The 17,052-nt window shown below is 41.3% G+C and overlaps 1 protein-coding gene across 5 annotated transcripts in view; it reads left to right on the top strand.

Annotated features, from left to right (window-relative positions):
* The window catches only part of CSMD3 (CUB and Sushi multiple domains 3), a 592,920-nt gene that overhangs the window by 276,300 nt on the left and 299,568 nt on the right, over positions 1-17,052 (top strand). For all 5 annotated transcript variants that reach the window (XM_079984060.1, XM_079984063.1, XM_079984062.1 and 2 more), the window contains 2 exons: positions 5,341-5,428; positions 10,692-10,816. In XM_079984060.1, the coding sequence (XP_079840186.1) occupies positions 5,341-5,428; positions 10,692-10,816 (213 nt within the window). The remainder of the gene's footprint in view (positions 1-5,340; positions 5,429-10,691; positions 10,817-17,052) is intronic.

Genomic DNA, 17,052 nt, shown 5'->3' with positions numbered 1-17,052 from the left:
TTTTTTAAAAAAGGGGGGGGATTAGTTTGAAACGTCTATGTACTTACAATTGCAAAGACCAATGGAACGTTAATTTTAGCTCTAATTCAACATTTTGTCCAGTCAGCCATACCATTTTGTAAGGGTCATTCAGAATACTTGGATTCCAAACGGATGTAATTATTGTTGTCTGCAAACCTATGGGCAGCCCATTATTCAGAACTTGTGCTATACTGGTTGTAATAAACACTTGTGCGATATATGTTTGTTAATTTGTAGAGCACCCTTATGTGGCAATAATATAAGCAAATAATATGGATGTTGGGCTGGTCAGAAGGAGAGAGATCCACGAGGAAAAGGGCATAGCATAGCGACATCCACATATAGGGGCTACTGAAAGCCTTGGAATTTGACAAGGTCATCAAGAATCTGTATTTCAGGGACTGTGTATCCTATCTACACTGAAGCATAATCCAGAATAGCTAGCTAAAATGTGAAAGGGAAGAAAAATAAAGCCCAGAGATATTATCTTTGCTTTATCTACATGCTGTTGCTGTTTCTTTAACTAACGGCTCCCCCTATCTCCTGTCCCTAGCATTAAGCTAAAGCACAGAAAGGTGTTGGAATCTCTACCCCAATTAACCATTCTGTGTTTGCCTTGACATCTTCTTTACTAGCAAACACTAGCGCTGTGCCGAATCTTTGCCTCACATTTGTAGGCAGTCTTTCAACCCATGGGAAAGAAGAGCTGTTTTCCTGCCTGTCTCAGGATCATATTTTTACATTGTCATTTTGTTTTTACTTTCTGTCCAAGAAGAACAGAACAGCAATGGGACAGCAATTTCTTATCCCATCCAGATACCTTCAAGCCCCGTGCCACTTAGTGATTTTATTTATTTACTATGAATTGTACGTAACCAGATCATACACAACATAGGCCCACTGAAATCAATGGGCATGACTAACTCGTGAGTATGACTCACTTCAATATCACTTTATATTTCTATGGCTGAACATGTGACCAAAAGTATATGTTCTCTGGCCAGATCACAAAAAAAAAGAATAAAATGAAATGTAAAAAAAAAAATCAATTTCAAAATAAATAAAAACAACATTAAAAATATGTCTGACAGAAAACATGGGAGTCATACACTTGAGAAGCTCAACTAATTAGACACTAGTTTTGTTTCAAAGGTCTGGGTGATTGGCTATTTTACCTTCTCAATAATTCTTCTTGAAGTTTAATACTGTTGGAAGGCCAGAGCCCTCAGGAATTGGAATACTGGTGAAAGCAGTTAGGTTGGTGAGTACCAGGGACAGAGCCTTCTGGGTGGTGGCCTCATATCTGGGATGACCTGTCCAAGAAGTTCCTATGGTCCTCTCTCTGTTTTCTTGTCGAAAATCCCTAAATACATTTTTCCTGTCTGCATTTGAGTGGTTTTATGGTTTGCTTGTTTTAAAGAATTAGTTCACCTGTTACTTCTTTAATGTTAGTTGTTTTTACTATTATTTTTAATATTCAAATTGGATACAATAATCTTAATTGTAGAATTCTGCTGCTTGTGGCAAAGATGGGGCAGCTATTTAGATCCAAATTTTAGGTAATATAATCCTAGAATGTAATATTTTAGGTAATATAATCCTAGGATGGTAGAGCTGGAAGGAATCCCAAGGGTCATCTAGTCTAACCCTCGGCAATGCAGGAATCTCAGCTAAAGCATCCATGGCATATGGCCAGCCAATCTCTGCTTAAAAACCTTCAGGGAAGGAAAATCCACCACCTTCTGAGGGAATCCATTCCACTGTCTTAGAGCTCTTGCTATAAGAAAGTTCTTCCTGATGTTTAGTCAGAATCTCCTTTCTTGTAACTTGAAATCATTGGTTTGGGTCCTAGCCTCTGGAGCAAGATAAAACTAGTTTGCTCCATCTTCCATGTGACAGCCCTTGAGATATCTGAAGATGACTACCATATCTCAGTCTCCTCTTTTCTAGGCTAAGCCTGGAACTCAACTCACTCAGCTGTTGCTCATACGGCTTGGTTTCCAGACCCCTGATCATCTCCTTAAATTGTGGTGGCCAGAACTGGACACATTAGGCTAGCAAACCTTAAGATTTGCCCCCTTTCCAGGAACTGGACTACCTCAGAATCCAGAGGATCTTGAACACCCCACTTCCACCCCTGTCTCCTTCCATCATAGAATGACCAAGCTGCACTTTCTGTGGCCAAGGCAGTGGAAGCTGCTCACTGGTGGTGGACAGCAGACAGGGATATCTGCTGGATCCTAACCACCTCCTACAGTATGGATTCTGAGTTAGGATTGTAGCCTTAATATAAGTTATAGAATTGCTGTAACCTGCCTTTGAAGAGTATGTACTCCAAGAGGCAGCACAACATCCAGCAGCAACAACATTTTCCATGCCATTCAACTTTGGAACAGATGTTTGGAATGAGTGCTAGAGCATATGGCTTGCATGAAAAAGGTCCCTTGACTGGAAGGGTGGAGGCGCTGGCAGTCAGTGTAGTCAATACTGAGCTGGTTGAGCCAATGGTTTGACTCTGTATAGGTCAGCTTCCTGTGTTTCTGTCTTCCCACTAGCAAATCTTCTGCAATACATCAATTAGCTCTTAGTGGTGTTAACCTGTAGCATATATGAATCAGTCAAGATTCTCCTTGAACTCTGAAGTTTGTAGAAGTACAAGAAATCTTTAAGCGAGGGAAGACTAAGCGAATGAACATCCAATCTGTTCATTTATGTCACATTGATTTCAGTAAGAAATTAAACATGTGCTAAATTCACTCCGATTGAAATTAGTGTGATTTAAATGTGCTAGTTCATACCATGGTTATATAATAAATATATTATATAATGCTTATGCTAGTATAAATAGCAACATAAATTATGTATTATTGTTTTCTATCCTCATCATATATTTCATCCTACTTTTGATTTGGATATATCACCAATATACGAATGGACAAGTTAAGAATGTTTCATACATACTCTTCCATCTCGAGATACATAGGAGTACTGAATATTTATCAACTACATTTGCCCCAACTATTTATTTTTTATTTTTTAAAAAGAAATCAAATGTTGAGATACAGTAATTCAGTTTTTGTCACTTGAAAATAACCTCTATTACTGATGCAATCTGAAGGAATCTAACTTTAATTTCACCTCCACTTCAACTACAGATAGATGTCAAACATGGAGACATAAAAACTTAATGTGAGTCGTGCCCAGCCAGATTAGAAGATGGCTACGTCAATAGTATATATTAAAAAAAAAGTGGCTGAGAAAACAAGAATGACCACATTACACTCTCTGTGAAGGATCAGCTACTGACATAAAGTGTTTATTTATTTGTAAACCTGCAATGCTATGGATGTTTAGCTGGGAGTAAGTTCCATAGGACATTCTAGTGCTTACTTCTGAATAAATGTGTTCAGTGCACTGTAAATGACAACTAAATGGACACCCCCCTCAGCACATATATCATAGCCTTGGAATGGCCCATGCCTCCTAAGGAAGAATGAAGTCAGATCATAGGCAAGGAAACACGTACATAAGGGCTGAATGTATAGGGCTTCTGTAAAATGTCTCTTCAAACCGATGGTGGGAGATCAGATGTATAAATGTTTATTAGGAAACCTCCCTGCAGATCCAAAACCTAACTCAACCATCTCCTTCACTGTTCACATTTGAGCTTTGCATGTTCAGGAAAGAGAAATATTTTGCACGATGGAGCTTTTGAGCAGTGTGGATAAGTACTGCAGTTCAAAGTGGTATTATCCAATACAGTAACAGCCAAACTACATGAGGCTGATGAAAGTGTGCTTTTATTGAAAGGTGAGGCCAGATGAGAAACAACTTCCTTCTCATCCAAGTTCCCACATTCCTCAAGTGACAAAGGCATTAAGGCTCAGGAGACAAACCCTGCTTGCTCCTTATGCAATGGAGATACTTATTTTATCTTAGGCATGCAAGATAGGCTGTATACCAGCTTAGAAGATGAAGGGGAAATGAACCAAAGGAATTGCTGCATGGGATTGTAATTATCACAATGGCTGGTTAAGTTCACAATAAAACATGTTTTATACTGGAAAGAGAAAAAGGGTTATGCTCAGACATACCCAACTCCCCATCCCTTCTCCCATAGTTTCCCACAATGTATAATCTAGTGGTTCATGAAACAATTCTATACAGTGGTACCTCGGGTTACATACGCTTCAGGTTACATAAGCTTCAGGTTACAGACTCCGCTAACCCAGAAGTAGTGCTTCAGGTTAAGAACTTTGCTTCAGGATGAAAACAGAAATCATGCTCTGGCGGTGCAGCGGCAGCAGGAAGCCCCATTAGCTAAAGTGGTGCTTTAGGTTAAGAACAGTTTCAGGTTAAGTACGGACCTCCGGAACGAATTAAGTACTTAACCCGAGGTACCACTGTACATGCCTACTCAGAAGTAGATTTCACTGAATTCAATGGAATTTGCTCCTATGTAAGTCGGTACACCAAATACTTGCATGCATTTCTTCTAGAAAACATTGGCTAGCAATGTTGAGTGCTTAACTTGTAGTAATCAAATAAATGGGTTGTGCATTTTTACAATTCACTGAGACTGTTCCCTGCTGAAGCGTCCTTCCTGCCATGTGGCACTAGCAGCAGGTAAGCTGCATGCTCAGAGCTGAAGAGCTGGGGAGGTTACAGGACTGCATTGCTACACCACCACTGTGAGCAACACAACTGCATAAATGAAGCTGTTGTGCACTGCAACTGATGAACATAAAACAGAATGCATCACTTTCTAATGTGTTATTAACAGTAAACGAATCTATGAGTAAGAAGTTGATTATCAGGCTTATTATTTTTTTCATCTGGTCTGTTTGTGATCCTTAAACATCATTATCCTTGATTTGCATGGTATATCATAATGATTTAGGAGTACTTTAAATCAGTTTTCTCACTGAGTCTTAAGTTCTGGAAACATTTACTTTCCAGACCACAGACGGAAATTATGTTTGTGATTCAATTTGGTATTTCAAAGGCCACATGACCTTAAACTTTCAATATATAATTACCTATAGTTTGCTTACAATGGGGTTGTGCTTACATTTGTTTGGTACTGTTTATAATGATGGCCTGTAATTTTATATATATATATCTTCCAATCCTACCCGTGTCTATTCACATGTAAGCACTATAGAGTTCAATGGGGCTTACTTAAAGGTAAGTGGTATAGGAATGTGTCCTTATTCATGTTCCACGGAACAGTCTATTATCTGTTTTATATTTTATGGTATTTTCTAGATGTTGAAAATATGTATCTCCAGCTCACATTGTTTTGTTTTTCTTCTGCAGTAAATGAAGGCGGTATTAAACAGGCATCCAATTTGTGTCCAGATCCTGGAGAACCTGAGAACGGAAAACGAATAGGCTCAGATTTTAGGTAACATTTGCAGTTCAGGGGGTGGGGTGGAGGGAAGACAACTACCCCCTTTTGGCCTAAATTAATGATATATAGACACACAACTATAAATCTATGTATCTGTCTATCACTGATACCCAACATGCATAGCCACAGACTCTTATAGAATTAGTTAAACAGTTCTAATCTATATACTTTTTATTGGTATTGAATTTCATTTAGATGTTTAAGTAGCTGGGAACATACTTTAATACCTTTCCTATTTTAAATGTCACCCATCATTAAAAGATGGACTCCAGTATTAAAAGGTGGACGTTCCTGTATTCAAGGCTAGACAATTTAAATCTCCCATTAAAAGGTAAAGGTAAAGGTACCCCTGCCCGTACGGGCCAGTCTTGACAGACTCTGGGGTTGTGAGCCCATCTCACTTAAGAGGCCAGGGGCCAGCGCTGTCCGGAGACACTTCCGGGTCACGTGGCCAGCATGACATCCCTGCTATGGCCAGAGCCAGAGCCAGAGCCGCACACGGAAACGCCGTTTACCTTCCCGCTGGTAAGCAGTCCCTATTTATCTACTTGCACCCGGAGGTGCTTTCGAACTGCTAGGTTGGCAGGCGCTGGGACCGAGCAGCGGGAGCGCACCCCACCGCAGGGATTCGAACCGCCGACCTTTCGATCGGCAAGCCCTAGGCGCTGAGGCTTTAACCCACAGCGCCACCTGCGTCCCGTTAATCTCCCATTAGAGTACAATTATTAGCTTGATCACATGGCAGGTACAGTTGTAAATTGTTTTAGGGTGCCTCATGGGAAGCAATTCAGTAATGAAATAATACTAATACTACTAATACTAGCATGGTGTACTGGTTAAGAGCGGTCGACTCATAATCTGGTGAACCGGGTTCGATTCCCTGCTCCTCCACATGCAGCTGCTGGGTGACCTTGGGCCAGTCACACTTCTTTGAAGTCTCTCCGCCCCACTCACCTCACAGAGTGTTTGTTGTGGGGGAGGAAGGGAAAGGAGAATGTTAACTGCTTTGAGACTCCTTAGGGTAGTGATAAAGCGGGATATCAAATCCAAACTCTTCTTCTTCTACTAATAATTGTTGGGGAGGGATTTCAGGGGACACTATAAATTACAGGGGGGATGCAGCCTTTGGAACATGAATTTACCACCTATGCTTTAAGTCACTGGCAAGGGAAACCAAAATGAGGGTGTGTGATTTCCTATTTCATCTCAGTATTTACAGTAACCAATCATCATATGTAATGTTTTGATGTCTCCTAGTCCTATCTAAGACTTTAGGGGGCAGTTGCTGAAATCTAAGCCGTGTTGAAGCTCTCAATTAGATTGGTCATATCAATTAAAGATTTTTTTGAAGCCATAGTTAAATGATATGCCAAGATACCATTATAATATTGGACACAGATACAAGGCATGCTGGATATCGGCTTTCCTAAGTGCGTTTTTGTTTGTCTGTGGACAATCCAGCTTGGCAGATGACAACCTAATACAAAGTAATTCACATGGAAGCCATATGAGTGTAGCATCTGCTCTAGCTTTTGGCACCAAGCAGTTTGATGACCCAGACTAAATTGCCTTTGTTCTGTTTAGCACAGTTTGGAAGTCTGAAGAGATAGGAGTAGATGGTGCACAGTTGCCTGAGCACCAGCTTCTGCTCTTGAAAAACAGCAATGTAACCTTTGTGTGACCCCATTAGAATAGCTCTGTTACCAAGGTCCAAAGTTAAATGGCCCAATTTCTGACCCATGATCAGGTTTAATACAGTTTTGTGTACTTGGGAGTCTTCTTCTTCTTCTTTGGCGATCACTTGTAGCCGAGTAAGATTGTCTTCCATAAACACGGTTTTAACAATGAGTCTGTAAGTGGAGGCCAATTCTGGATCCACACGTCCTTCCACAGTGGGGACATTGGTTTCCGGGCGGGAGTTGTTCATGGTGTGGATTTGCCAAGCGTGCCTTCCTCTTACCACGTTTCTTCCTTGCGTCCTGAGTTTGAGTGTCTTCAAAGCCCATGACACCTTTGGTAAAGGCTGGAGTGCTCGCAGGCCAGTGTTTCCCAGTTGTCAGTGTTTATACTACATTTTTTTAAGATTTGCCTTGAGACAGCCCTTAAACCCTTTTTGTTGACCACCAGCATTATGCTTTCCATTTTTAAGTTTGGAATAGAGTGGTTGCTTTGGAAGTCACTGTATGACTTACATCTGGCTCAACATGCATGATTGCACTGTAAGGCTGCAAGCATGCACTTAACCTGGAAGTGAGCTCCTTTAACCTCACTGGAGCTGGTTTCTTAATAGACATGCATAGGATTGTGCTGTGAATTTTGTTTTATTTTTTGAATAGCAATAATTTGATTACTGGTCAACCAGTATTAGGAAATAAGATCATCAGCTAGCACAAAGAATTAAATTGCTTTATAAAACAAGATTCTAAATGTCAGGTTCCCATAGCTGGAGAAAACAGCTTTATTATGGACTGTCATCATTTGTAGAGGTGACCCTAGCAAAGCGACCTGCAACATTTGAGAAGAGTGGGTGCAGGAACTAGGGAAATACGATTAATAATAAGAAAAGAAAATAATTTCAAACAGTTTCAGTCTTATATTCTGAGCAATTGACGCTAAAAGTTATAGAAGCTACATGCAAAGCTGATTTCTACAGGTGTGCATGTGTGGGTATGTAGCACAGAGGCAGAAGGACCTGAATGTTCATCATTTTCCAAGCAACCATCACTAGCCAAACTAGCAAAGAATGCAGAACAAACAGTAACAAGGTGTTGCATTACTTCAACATGCCTTCTCCAGGGACTGGAAAGCCCCGGTAAAAACTTTCCCTCAGATATGAAGCTAGGCCTATCAGTCACAAAAGAAGTCTGCTTCTCACTTCTCCTTATTTTGACATATTCCTTACATGACAAACTTTGGAAGAAACATTTCAATTTTTGTAGACACACTAGGTGAAGTTTTTCATTTTTTTAATGTGCACACCTGCGAAACAGCAAGTGACCAACTTTGCTTAGAATTCGAGAATTATCTGAACCCACAGCACACCCCTCTCCGCAACAGTTTAGTAGCCGAATGGCAGTTCTCTGATTGATGTATTTTATTTCTTTCCTAAAATTTATGAAATAAATTGTAAAAAAAACCCAACCTCATAGCAGTTTACAAAAAGTTAAAATGAAGAAAAAAATTACAGCCATACTTTAAAACATGAAAAAGTTAAAATACTAAAACAGATTAACATTACTTCATCTTTCATGTTTCTAGCAACCTTTTGACCCTTTTAATTAAAAGCCAAATTCACTTTTATGATGCTCACTTCCAAATTTGTACGACTGTTTTATTTTGAAGTTTAAGCTACAATTTTAAGGTCCACAAAATGAAGTGTTCATAAACACCAAGTTCTTGAAAATCTGGAAATCACCCAGAGGAAACATACTAATAAATAAATAAATCTGTGAATATAGTAAACATAAGAAGATGTTTCTGAAGGACTTTTAAATAATTGAAAAATACAAACACATATATTGGTAACATAAACATAATAATTTATTTATAGGTTAAAACTACCCTACAGTGCTTTAGATTTTGAATATATACATATGTGTATGCTATTTCATATATATAGGAAGTTTTTGCAGAAACATAAGGATTTCATTACTCACTGGAGCTTCTTTCATTTTATTTGCATTTCTATTCCACTGTTAGTTGCCCCAAGTCTCTGCAGCTAGTTATCATATACATGTAAATATTATATATACATACTGGAGTGGAAAGGCTTCATGTGTTTAACTGCATTTCCATAATGTTTTTAGACTTGCCTGTGAAACAGTAAGGCAAGCAGGTATATTTCAGTAGGTGTACTGCTGACCTTGAGTATCACTTCAAATCTCAGTGCAACCAGTCTTATGCATAGCTGCTGGGTAGACCAGTGATTTAAACAGCCTGCACTTCATCTACTGAAATCAAATCTACTTAAATCAAGATTTAATCACCCAGAAGAAGGGAGGGGGGAATTTAATTGATATCCCTATCCCCCGCACCTTCAACTTGAAGTGCAAAAAAAGGTCCGGTTCATTTCCATGGGACTTCCTTTTGCATTGGAAATTGCAGGCACTAGGACCCTGATATGGATCAGAATCCAAGCAGTGAGGTATTGCAGGCATGGCCAAACTCCCATGATCCCTAGCTAACAGGATGAGTGGTCAGGGATGATGGGAACTGTAGTCCCAAAACAGCTGGAGGGCCAAGTTTGGCCATAACTGGTAAAGCATCCCCTGGACCCCACCTGAGGGTAGAACTGTGCAAGGGACGCGGGTGGCGCTGTGGTCTAAACCACTGAGCCTCTTGGGCTTGCTCATCGGAAGGTTGGAGGTTCGAATCTGCAGATGGGGTGAGCTTCCGTTGCTCTGTCCCAGCTCCTGCCAATCTAGCAGTTTGAAAGCACACCAGTGCAAGTAGATAAATAGGCACTGCTGTGGCGGGAAGGTAAATGGTGTTTCCGTGCACTCTGGTTTCCATCAATGTGTTCCGTTGCACCAGAAGCAGTTAATCATGCAGGCCAAATGACCTGGAAAGCTGTCTGTGGACAAACGCCGGCTCCCTTGGCCTGAAAGATGAGCACCACAACCCCATTATCGCCTTTGACTGGACTTAACCATCCAGGGGTCCTTTACCTTTTAGAACTGTGCAGTAAAAATCAAGTGCAGTTGACCCTTGCAGGAAACCAAAAACTTCATCCCAACTACCCTTAATTGGAAATAATACCCACAGAATAAATTAGAATTTACTTGTGAGTAGCCATGCATGATATAGGACTGTGAGATGTGCCCAGATTTTCATGAGATTCATAAAAAGTTATAGATGCTTCCTTAAAGTAAAAAAAGCAAACTTGAAAGCTGTAGAGCCCTATGGGTGGGTGATTCTTATGCCCAATAAATTAGTCAATTTCCTGCTCTGGATAGCGTTGCACTTCCTCTGAAGGAGCAGGTACACAGCTTTGGAGTGCAGCTGCAGGAAAGTCTGGGAGGCCTGCTGCTGGCTAATTAGGGATTTAAGAATGGGGATGTACATCCAAATGCAAATCCAATTTAGGCTTGCAGTTCCTAAAGCGAGGATATTTGACAAACACTGCGGAATTTTGAAAGTATCTGAGAACATGGAATAGAAAATCAATGGAAATAAGGCAGAATTATGTGTATAACTTAGCAAACGATGGTGAATATTAATTGTGTGTCCCCCTTTTTATTGACACGCTCAATTTTAGCCTGGATGCGACAGTGCAGTTTTCTTGCGATGAAGATTATGTACTACAAGGGGCAAAAAGCATCACTTGTCAAAGAATAGCAGAGGTTTTTGCTGCGTGGAGTGATCACAGACCAGTATGCAAAGGTAAAAAATATGATTAATTTGTACTACTAGCCAGTTTCCTTTTTTTTTTTTTTTTTAAAAAAAAGAACTTCTAATAACAATCACCTGAAAATATTGTTGAAATGCAAACTAGTGATTTCTGTTGTTTCCTTCTAATTGCTTTACGTTTACTTGTTAACAGATTTGGTTCACTGCATTTCCTTCTAACTGTCATGCCACAATGTGATAACAGGTTTACTTTACAAGAAACATTACTTTAAAAGAATGTAAGGCCTTTATATGCTTCTTTAGGTCATCCCTTTTGCTCCTTCCCCTCTAGATTAAAGAAAGAGAGAAAGCACTGTCCCCAAATCCTAACATGCCAAAGGCAAGCCTTGAACTACTTTCCCTTTATAGCTAGAGCCATGCCACACATTATTATTACTGAGGCTCTGAGGCTCTGTAGATCAGGACAGTAAAATGATAAGTGCTGTGAAGCTCCAGCCAGGCCACAGTATTTGGCTTATATGTTCAGTTTGGTTTACTAAGTCTCAAGTTGTGGAAGTGCTGATTGAAAGCATTTTGTAGACCCGGGAACTCATTTGGAAGTGCTGATTGGTTTAGTGCCACAAAGAATGAAACTAATTGCCTTACCAGGAGTCAGTGTTTCTCCCTTTCTTCTTCCCAGTTCCCCTGAACTGAGGAGCTTCATTTGTCCACTGATCATTCATTGCTAAGGACATGCCAGTGTTGAAAGAGGTTGGACTAGACACTATTCTTTGTCAATTTTGTTGCATTAAACTTTCTTACAATTAAAGAGGATAATAAATTCTTTGGTAACATGGAATTCTGTTGTTTAATCTTGCTATTTATTTCTAATAATGCGAACCTTTCTTCCCACACCATTCTCAGAGACAGTTTTCGGCATGCTTTCGTAGCTTCATCCCTCGGGTTACAAACACCTCGGGTTACAAACACTCCAGGTTACAGACTCTGCTAACCTGGAACTAGTACTTCGGGTTAAGAACTTTACCTCAGCATGAGAACAGAAATTGCATGCCAGCGGTGTGGTGGCAATAGGAGGCTCCATTAGCTAAAGTGGTACCTCAGGTTAAGAACGATTTCAGGTTAAGAACGGACCTCCGGAACGAATTAAGTTTGTAACCAGAGGTACCACTGTACTTTAGCCAAGCGTTGGCAGTTCTTTGAAAGCCATAACCATTTCAATACGCTGTAAGGGTGGATCTACACTTGTGGTTTATAACGTTAAGAACGTGTTATTATAATGTGACACCAGAGGGCGTCACCCGCAATAGGGAAACTGCATGTTAAATGTTATAGAGTGATAGATAGAAAGCTAGATCATTCTAATAACGTTTAAAAGATCAATGTAGATCCAGCCTAGATGTAGATCCAGTCTGGCTCATTATTGTTCTAAGCAATGTTGGCAAGAGTTTTTTTTTTAAAAAAAAAAACATACAAGATGATAAAAGATCTTGAAACCTATCCTTATTAGGAACGGTTGAGAGAATTGGGTCTGCTTAGCCTAGAAAAGAGGAGACTGGGAGGAGATATGATATGCATCTTCAGATATCTAAAGGCCTGTCCCATGGAAGATGGAGCGAACTTGTTTTCTCCTGCTTCAGAGGTTAGGAACCAAACCAGTCGCTTCAAAGCAGATTCCCACTAAACATCAGGAAGAACTTTTATGACCGTAAGAGCTGTTCTATAGTGGAACAGACTTTCAAGAGAGGTGGTAAACCCTCCTTCACTGTAAGTTTTAAAACAGAGGTTGAATGTCCATCTCTCATGCATGATCTAGTTGAGATTCCTGCATTTCAAGGGGTTGGACTGGATGACATTTGGGGTCGCATCCAACTCTACAATTCTATGATTCTAAGATTCTCTTTCTCCATTTTAACTGCTGTCCTGTTAATGAGTCTTTTTACAAAATCCCATCTCCTCAAACACATAGCTGAGCTGCAGTTTTAGTGAACTCAATTGTGCACAGCAGTTGCTCACAGATAAGTGTTTCCAAGCAGTGGATATACTGTCTGAAGAATAGCACAGATGTTAAAGGGAGAAGCAGAGGCACTACTTAAGGACTCCTACATGCCAGCTATTAAATCAGTTGCCTGCTAAGCAGTAGGAACCAGTGTGGGTGGGGGGCACAGCTGTGGTGGCGTCCTCCTGACTCCAGCATCACTGTAGCTTACCTGGACAGAACTATGACGGGGCAGGGCAGTGGCAAGTTGGTTATCTGTTCACTCTTTGTATATCCCTATGGAGATCAAACGGACAGAAAAAATGCTTTTGGGGATGCAGTTTATTATTTCAGTTCCTATCCTATGCATGTTTATTTTGAAGCAGATTGTTCAGGTAAAGGAGAGCAAGCCTGGCCGAACACTGTGGGGGCTGCTTAAGAATTAACACTCATAGGGTTGGGCTGCGTGTGGTACACACATAAAATTTTGTATGTGGAAACTTCTACATGCATAGGCCAGAATCTCATGGTTAGTCATATGGGCTGCAGATTTATGAGGCAGATTTGGGGGCTTCCTGTGGACTGGCAGCCTGCCTCAGAGCTGAGTTGGGCCTCCCCTTGCTAGCAACCAGAATTGATCTAATCTGTGGCTAAACCACAGAGCCTAGGACTTGACAATCAGAAGGTCAGCAGTTCGAATCCCCGCAAAGGGGTGAGCTCCCGTTGCTCGGTCCCTGCTCCTGCCCACCTAGCAGTTTGAAAGCACATCAAAGTGCAAGTAGCTAAATAGGTACCGCTCCAGCAGGAAAGTAAACGGTGTTTCCGTGCGCTGCTCTGGTTCACCAGAAGTGGCTTAGCCATGCTGGCCACATGACCCGGAAGCTGTACGCCGGCTCCCTCGGCCAATAAAGTGAGATGAGCGCCGCAACCCCAGAGTCGGTCACGAGTGGACCTAATGGTCAGGGGTCCCCTTTACCTTTTTATTTGAGATACTGGCACAGGCTAAATGCCTTCGAGGATCATACTCTTATTAAGCTCTGTTGGTTAGAGCAATCAGGGACAAGGGGGCTGGGCACAAAAGTGCCAAGATAAGCTTAGGGCTTATAATCTTCAAACGGAGAACTACTTAGCCCTTAGCTCATGTGACCTTAGAAATTGGATTTCTGATTAGAATGCCAACCAAGACAGAGCATCCATCATTGCTGCCCATTACTCTATTTGGCACCCCCCCCAAAAAAATTAAGACCAATCGCTCAAGGCCCTGTTACCTTGAGCCCTCCCCACAACTATGCAGGGCCTTTGTAGAACGAAGATTCCAAGGTTAATGTTGTAAATTTCTTTTTATGTTGTAAACTGCTACAGGTTACATTGTATGATTTTATATGAAAGTTTCCTTTTAGTCTCTGTTGTCCATTATGGCTATGTACAATAAAATTGACTCTCTCCCCCTATCTCTGCAGCCCATGTTTGGGTGGGTGGGTTGGGGGGAGAGACCTTTGCAGCAGCATCTGAATTAGACTTTTGTCTTATTGGAGAAATGCTTCTTTGAAGTCAGTTCAGGGAAATGTTAAATATGGTTTTCTCCAGCTTGGATTTTTCCTTCTTTCTTAATCCTCTAAGCGCCAAGCAGCTGTATTAATACTGTTACTTTCAGGAGTGTGAGATTAAAGGATTTGTTAAGGGGTATGTGTATGTGTGTGTTTTGGTTCACACTGCTGTGTGAGCAGCAGGCAAGCCAACTGATTATTTGTGGCCTGGTAGTTTTTGGAGTTATTTTCAGTACTGAATCATTTGTTCAAAGATTCTGAACATGAGGAAACATTAATATATGGTAAATGTTTTATACCAGCTACCAACCCCCCCAAATCTCTTCTTGTATTGAATTCAACCTTCTAACATCTTTTATTTAATATTTTCTTTCTTTAGTTCCTTCTTCCTCTAATCTCTATGTTCCTTCTCATCAGAATACTTTGGCCCCAGTTTTATATTTTATCATATTACAGTTTATTTTACTAATCCTTTCCCAATTTTATCTGACTTGCCCTTTTGAAAAGAACCCTATTCCTATTGAACTGTGTCCTTTCTTTCTCTCTCAATTACAACATTCATTTCTCTTTTCTCTTGTATTCTTTTCATGATTGTTGCTACTTTCTGAACATAGTGCAGAAGGGTGGTCACTCAGAAGTAAGCCTCATTGTGTTCACAGACCCTCCAAGTGTCCCTGTTTTCCAGGGACATCCCTGATTTAAAGAAGGCATGTTGGGTTCTGATTTGATCCTGGAATGTCCCACTTTTCCTTAAGATGTCCCTATTTTCATTGGAGAAATGTTGGAGGGTATGGTGATACACTGGTGGAGGAATGGGAGTGTGGAGGGAGCAGACCGCCCCTGGCACCACTATTCCGGTAGGGTGCCATCGTGGTGGGCCCCCCAGACACGCGCCACCCCCCATGCGCTGGGTGCCATGCCCCCACGGGTGGCACGCCATGCCCCCAGAATGTGCGCCATGCTCCTGTGGACGGCGCGCCACACCCGCGCGGGTGTCATACCATGCCCCCAGGATGTGCTCCACGCCCCCAGGATGTATGACAAGCTCACACGGGCTGTATGCCATGCCCCCAGGGGGCACTGTGAAAATATCTGGCCCCCGAGCTGTCTGAAGGCAATTCTGTATAGGGAAGTTTGTTGTTGTTGTTGTTGTTGTTTACCACCCGGGGGTCTCAGGGAGGTTCACAAAATAAAATCAGGATATAAAATGTTTTTCTGTATGTTGGAACCAGGGCCGGATTTAGGTTTGATGAGGCCCTAAGCCACTGAAGGTAAGGGGGCCCTTTATATGTCCAGCTGTCCTTTGTCAACAACAAATTGTCGCTGTTTTTTTGTGTTGAATATATGCTATATGGTGATTTATGGACCTAATAGGTATCTATGGCCATTTGGACATAACAGGAGCCTACACAACACAAAACACTGTTGCTGTATGTAGATTTTATTTTATTCGTTTTTTATCTTATATTTTGGAAATGTACAACCAGGTTTTTTTCCTTTAATTTTTTTGGGGGCCGCAAGAGAGTGGGGCCCTAAGCCACAGCTAGTTTAGCTTATATGTAAATCTGGCATTGGTTGGAAGCTTCCCAAAATGGCTGGGGCAACCCAATAAGATGTGTGGGATATAAATAGTAAAATGATCATTATGGAATGGGATGCCCCTATTTTCATCAGAGAAATGTTGGAGGGTATGTGTTCAATGAGACTCATGGGAAAGGAGCAGCCAGTCTACTTCAAGTGGCTTACTCAAAATACTATCTGGACACAGCATCCTCAACCACATTGTCCTGGCCCTTAATGCAGAAGTCATAGTCTTGTAGGACCAAGCTCCAGTGCATGAGCCTCTTTCTGATGGGTGCTCCTAGCAGCCAACAGAGGGAGAAGTGGTCAGTCTGGAGGAAAGCTTCTTCCCCCTAGGTATGACCAGAGCTGTTGTTGTTTTTCCCAGGCCCAATTTATCTGGGTATGTGTGTGGAAATTGCCACACCCTGGACTGGCTCCAAGGCTCTCATTTGAAAACAGTTCCCATCCCTTGATGCAGGACACATCTCACTCACCATTCCAGAGAGCTGTGGAATGCCTTGTCCCTGGAAGTCAGCTTGGCTGTTTAAACTGAGTGGAATCTTGGTGGAGAAAGCAAGTGCTTTCTCCCCGGGGAGAGTCAAATAAGCTGGGTGCTGTCTTGCAGTCCCTGAGTAAACAGTTTTCTTGAGAACCTCAGAACTCTGACCCCTATCTGGGGGCTGGGGGCTTTTTAAGAGAGGGAGGGCAGTTACCAGATAGTTGGCAATATGACTAGCAGTTGTGCAAGGAAGGGCATAAGCAGGCTTCCCATTGCAGGACTTCTTCCTAGGCAAGTGTATAGAAAGTGATTGCAACTTTTAGCAGTTTAAGTGTGTGCAGGACTGTACTCATTTTTGAATAAAATGGACTTGAAAGAAAGATATATTTGGGGAAGTTACATCTTCAGGACAGTGTGACTACCATTCTTATAAGAATTGGGCTTTCTAATTTGTATTTCTGTTTCCTCTCTTTTCTATATCTTGTCTTTTTTATTATAGCATCCATACATTGCTTTATTCATGCAGCTAGATCAGGCATGTCCAACTGGTTGATCGTGATCTACTGGTCAATTGGGGGGTATCTCTGGTTGAGCCTGGTTGATCACATGATCCTGATTGATAGCCCCCCCCCCAAAGCTCAACAACCCCAAAACAAGCTCAACATCTTTGGCTTCCTCCAAAAAG

The sequence above is a fragment of the Podarcis cretensis genome (assembly GCF_951804945.1).
Source record: "Podarcis cretensis genome assembly, chromosome: 7".
NCBI lineage: Eukaryota > Metazoa > Chordata > Lepidosauria > Squamata > Lacertidae > Podarcis > Podarcis cretensis.
Note: the sequence above shows the minus strand (reverse complement) of the source record. Positions and strands in the feature narration are given on the sequence as shown.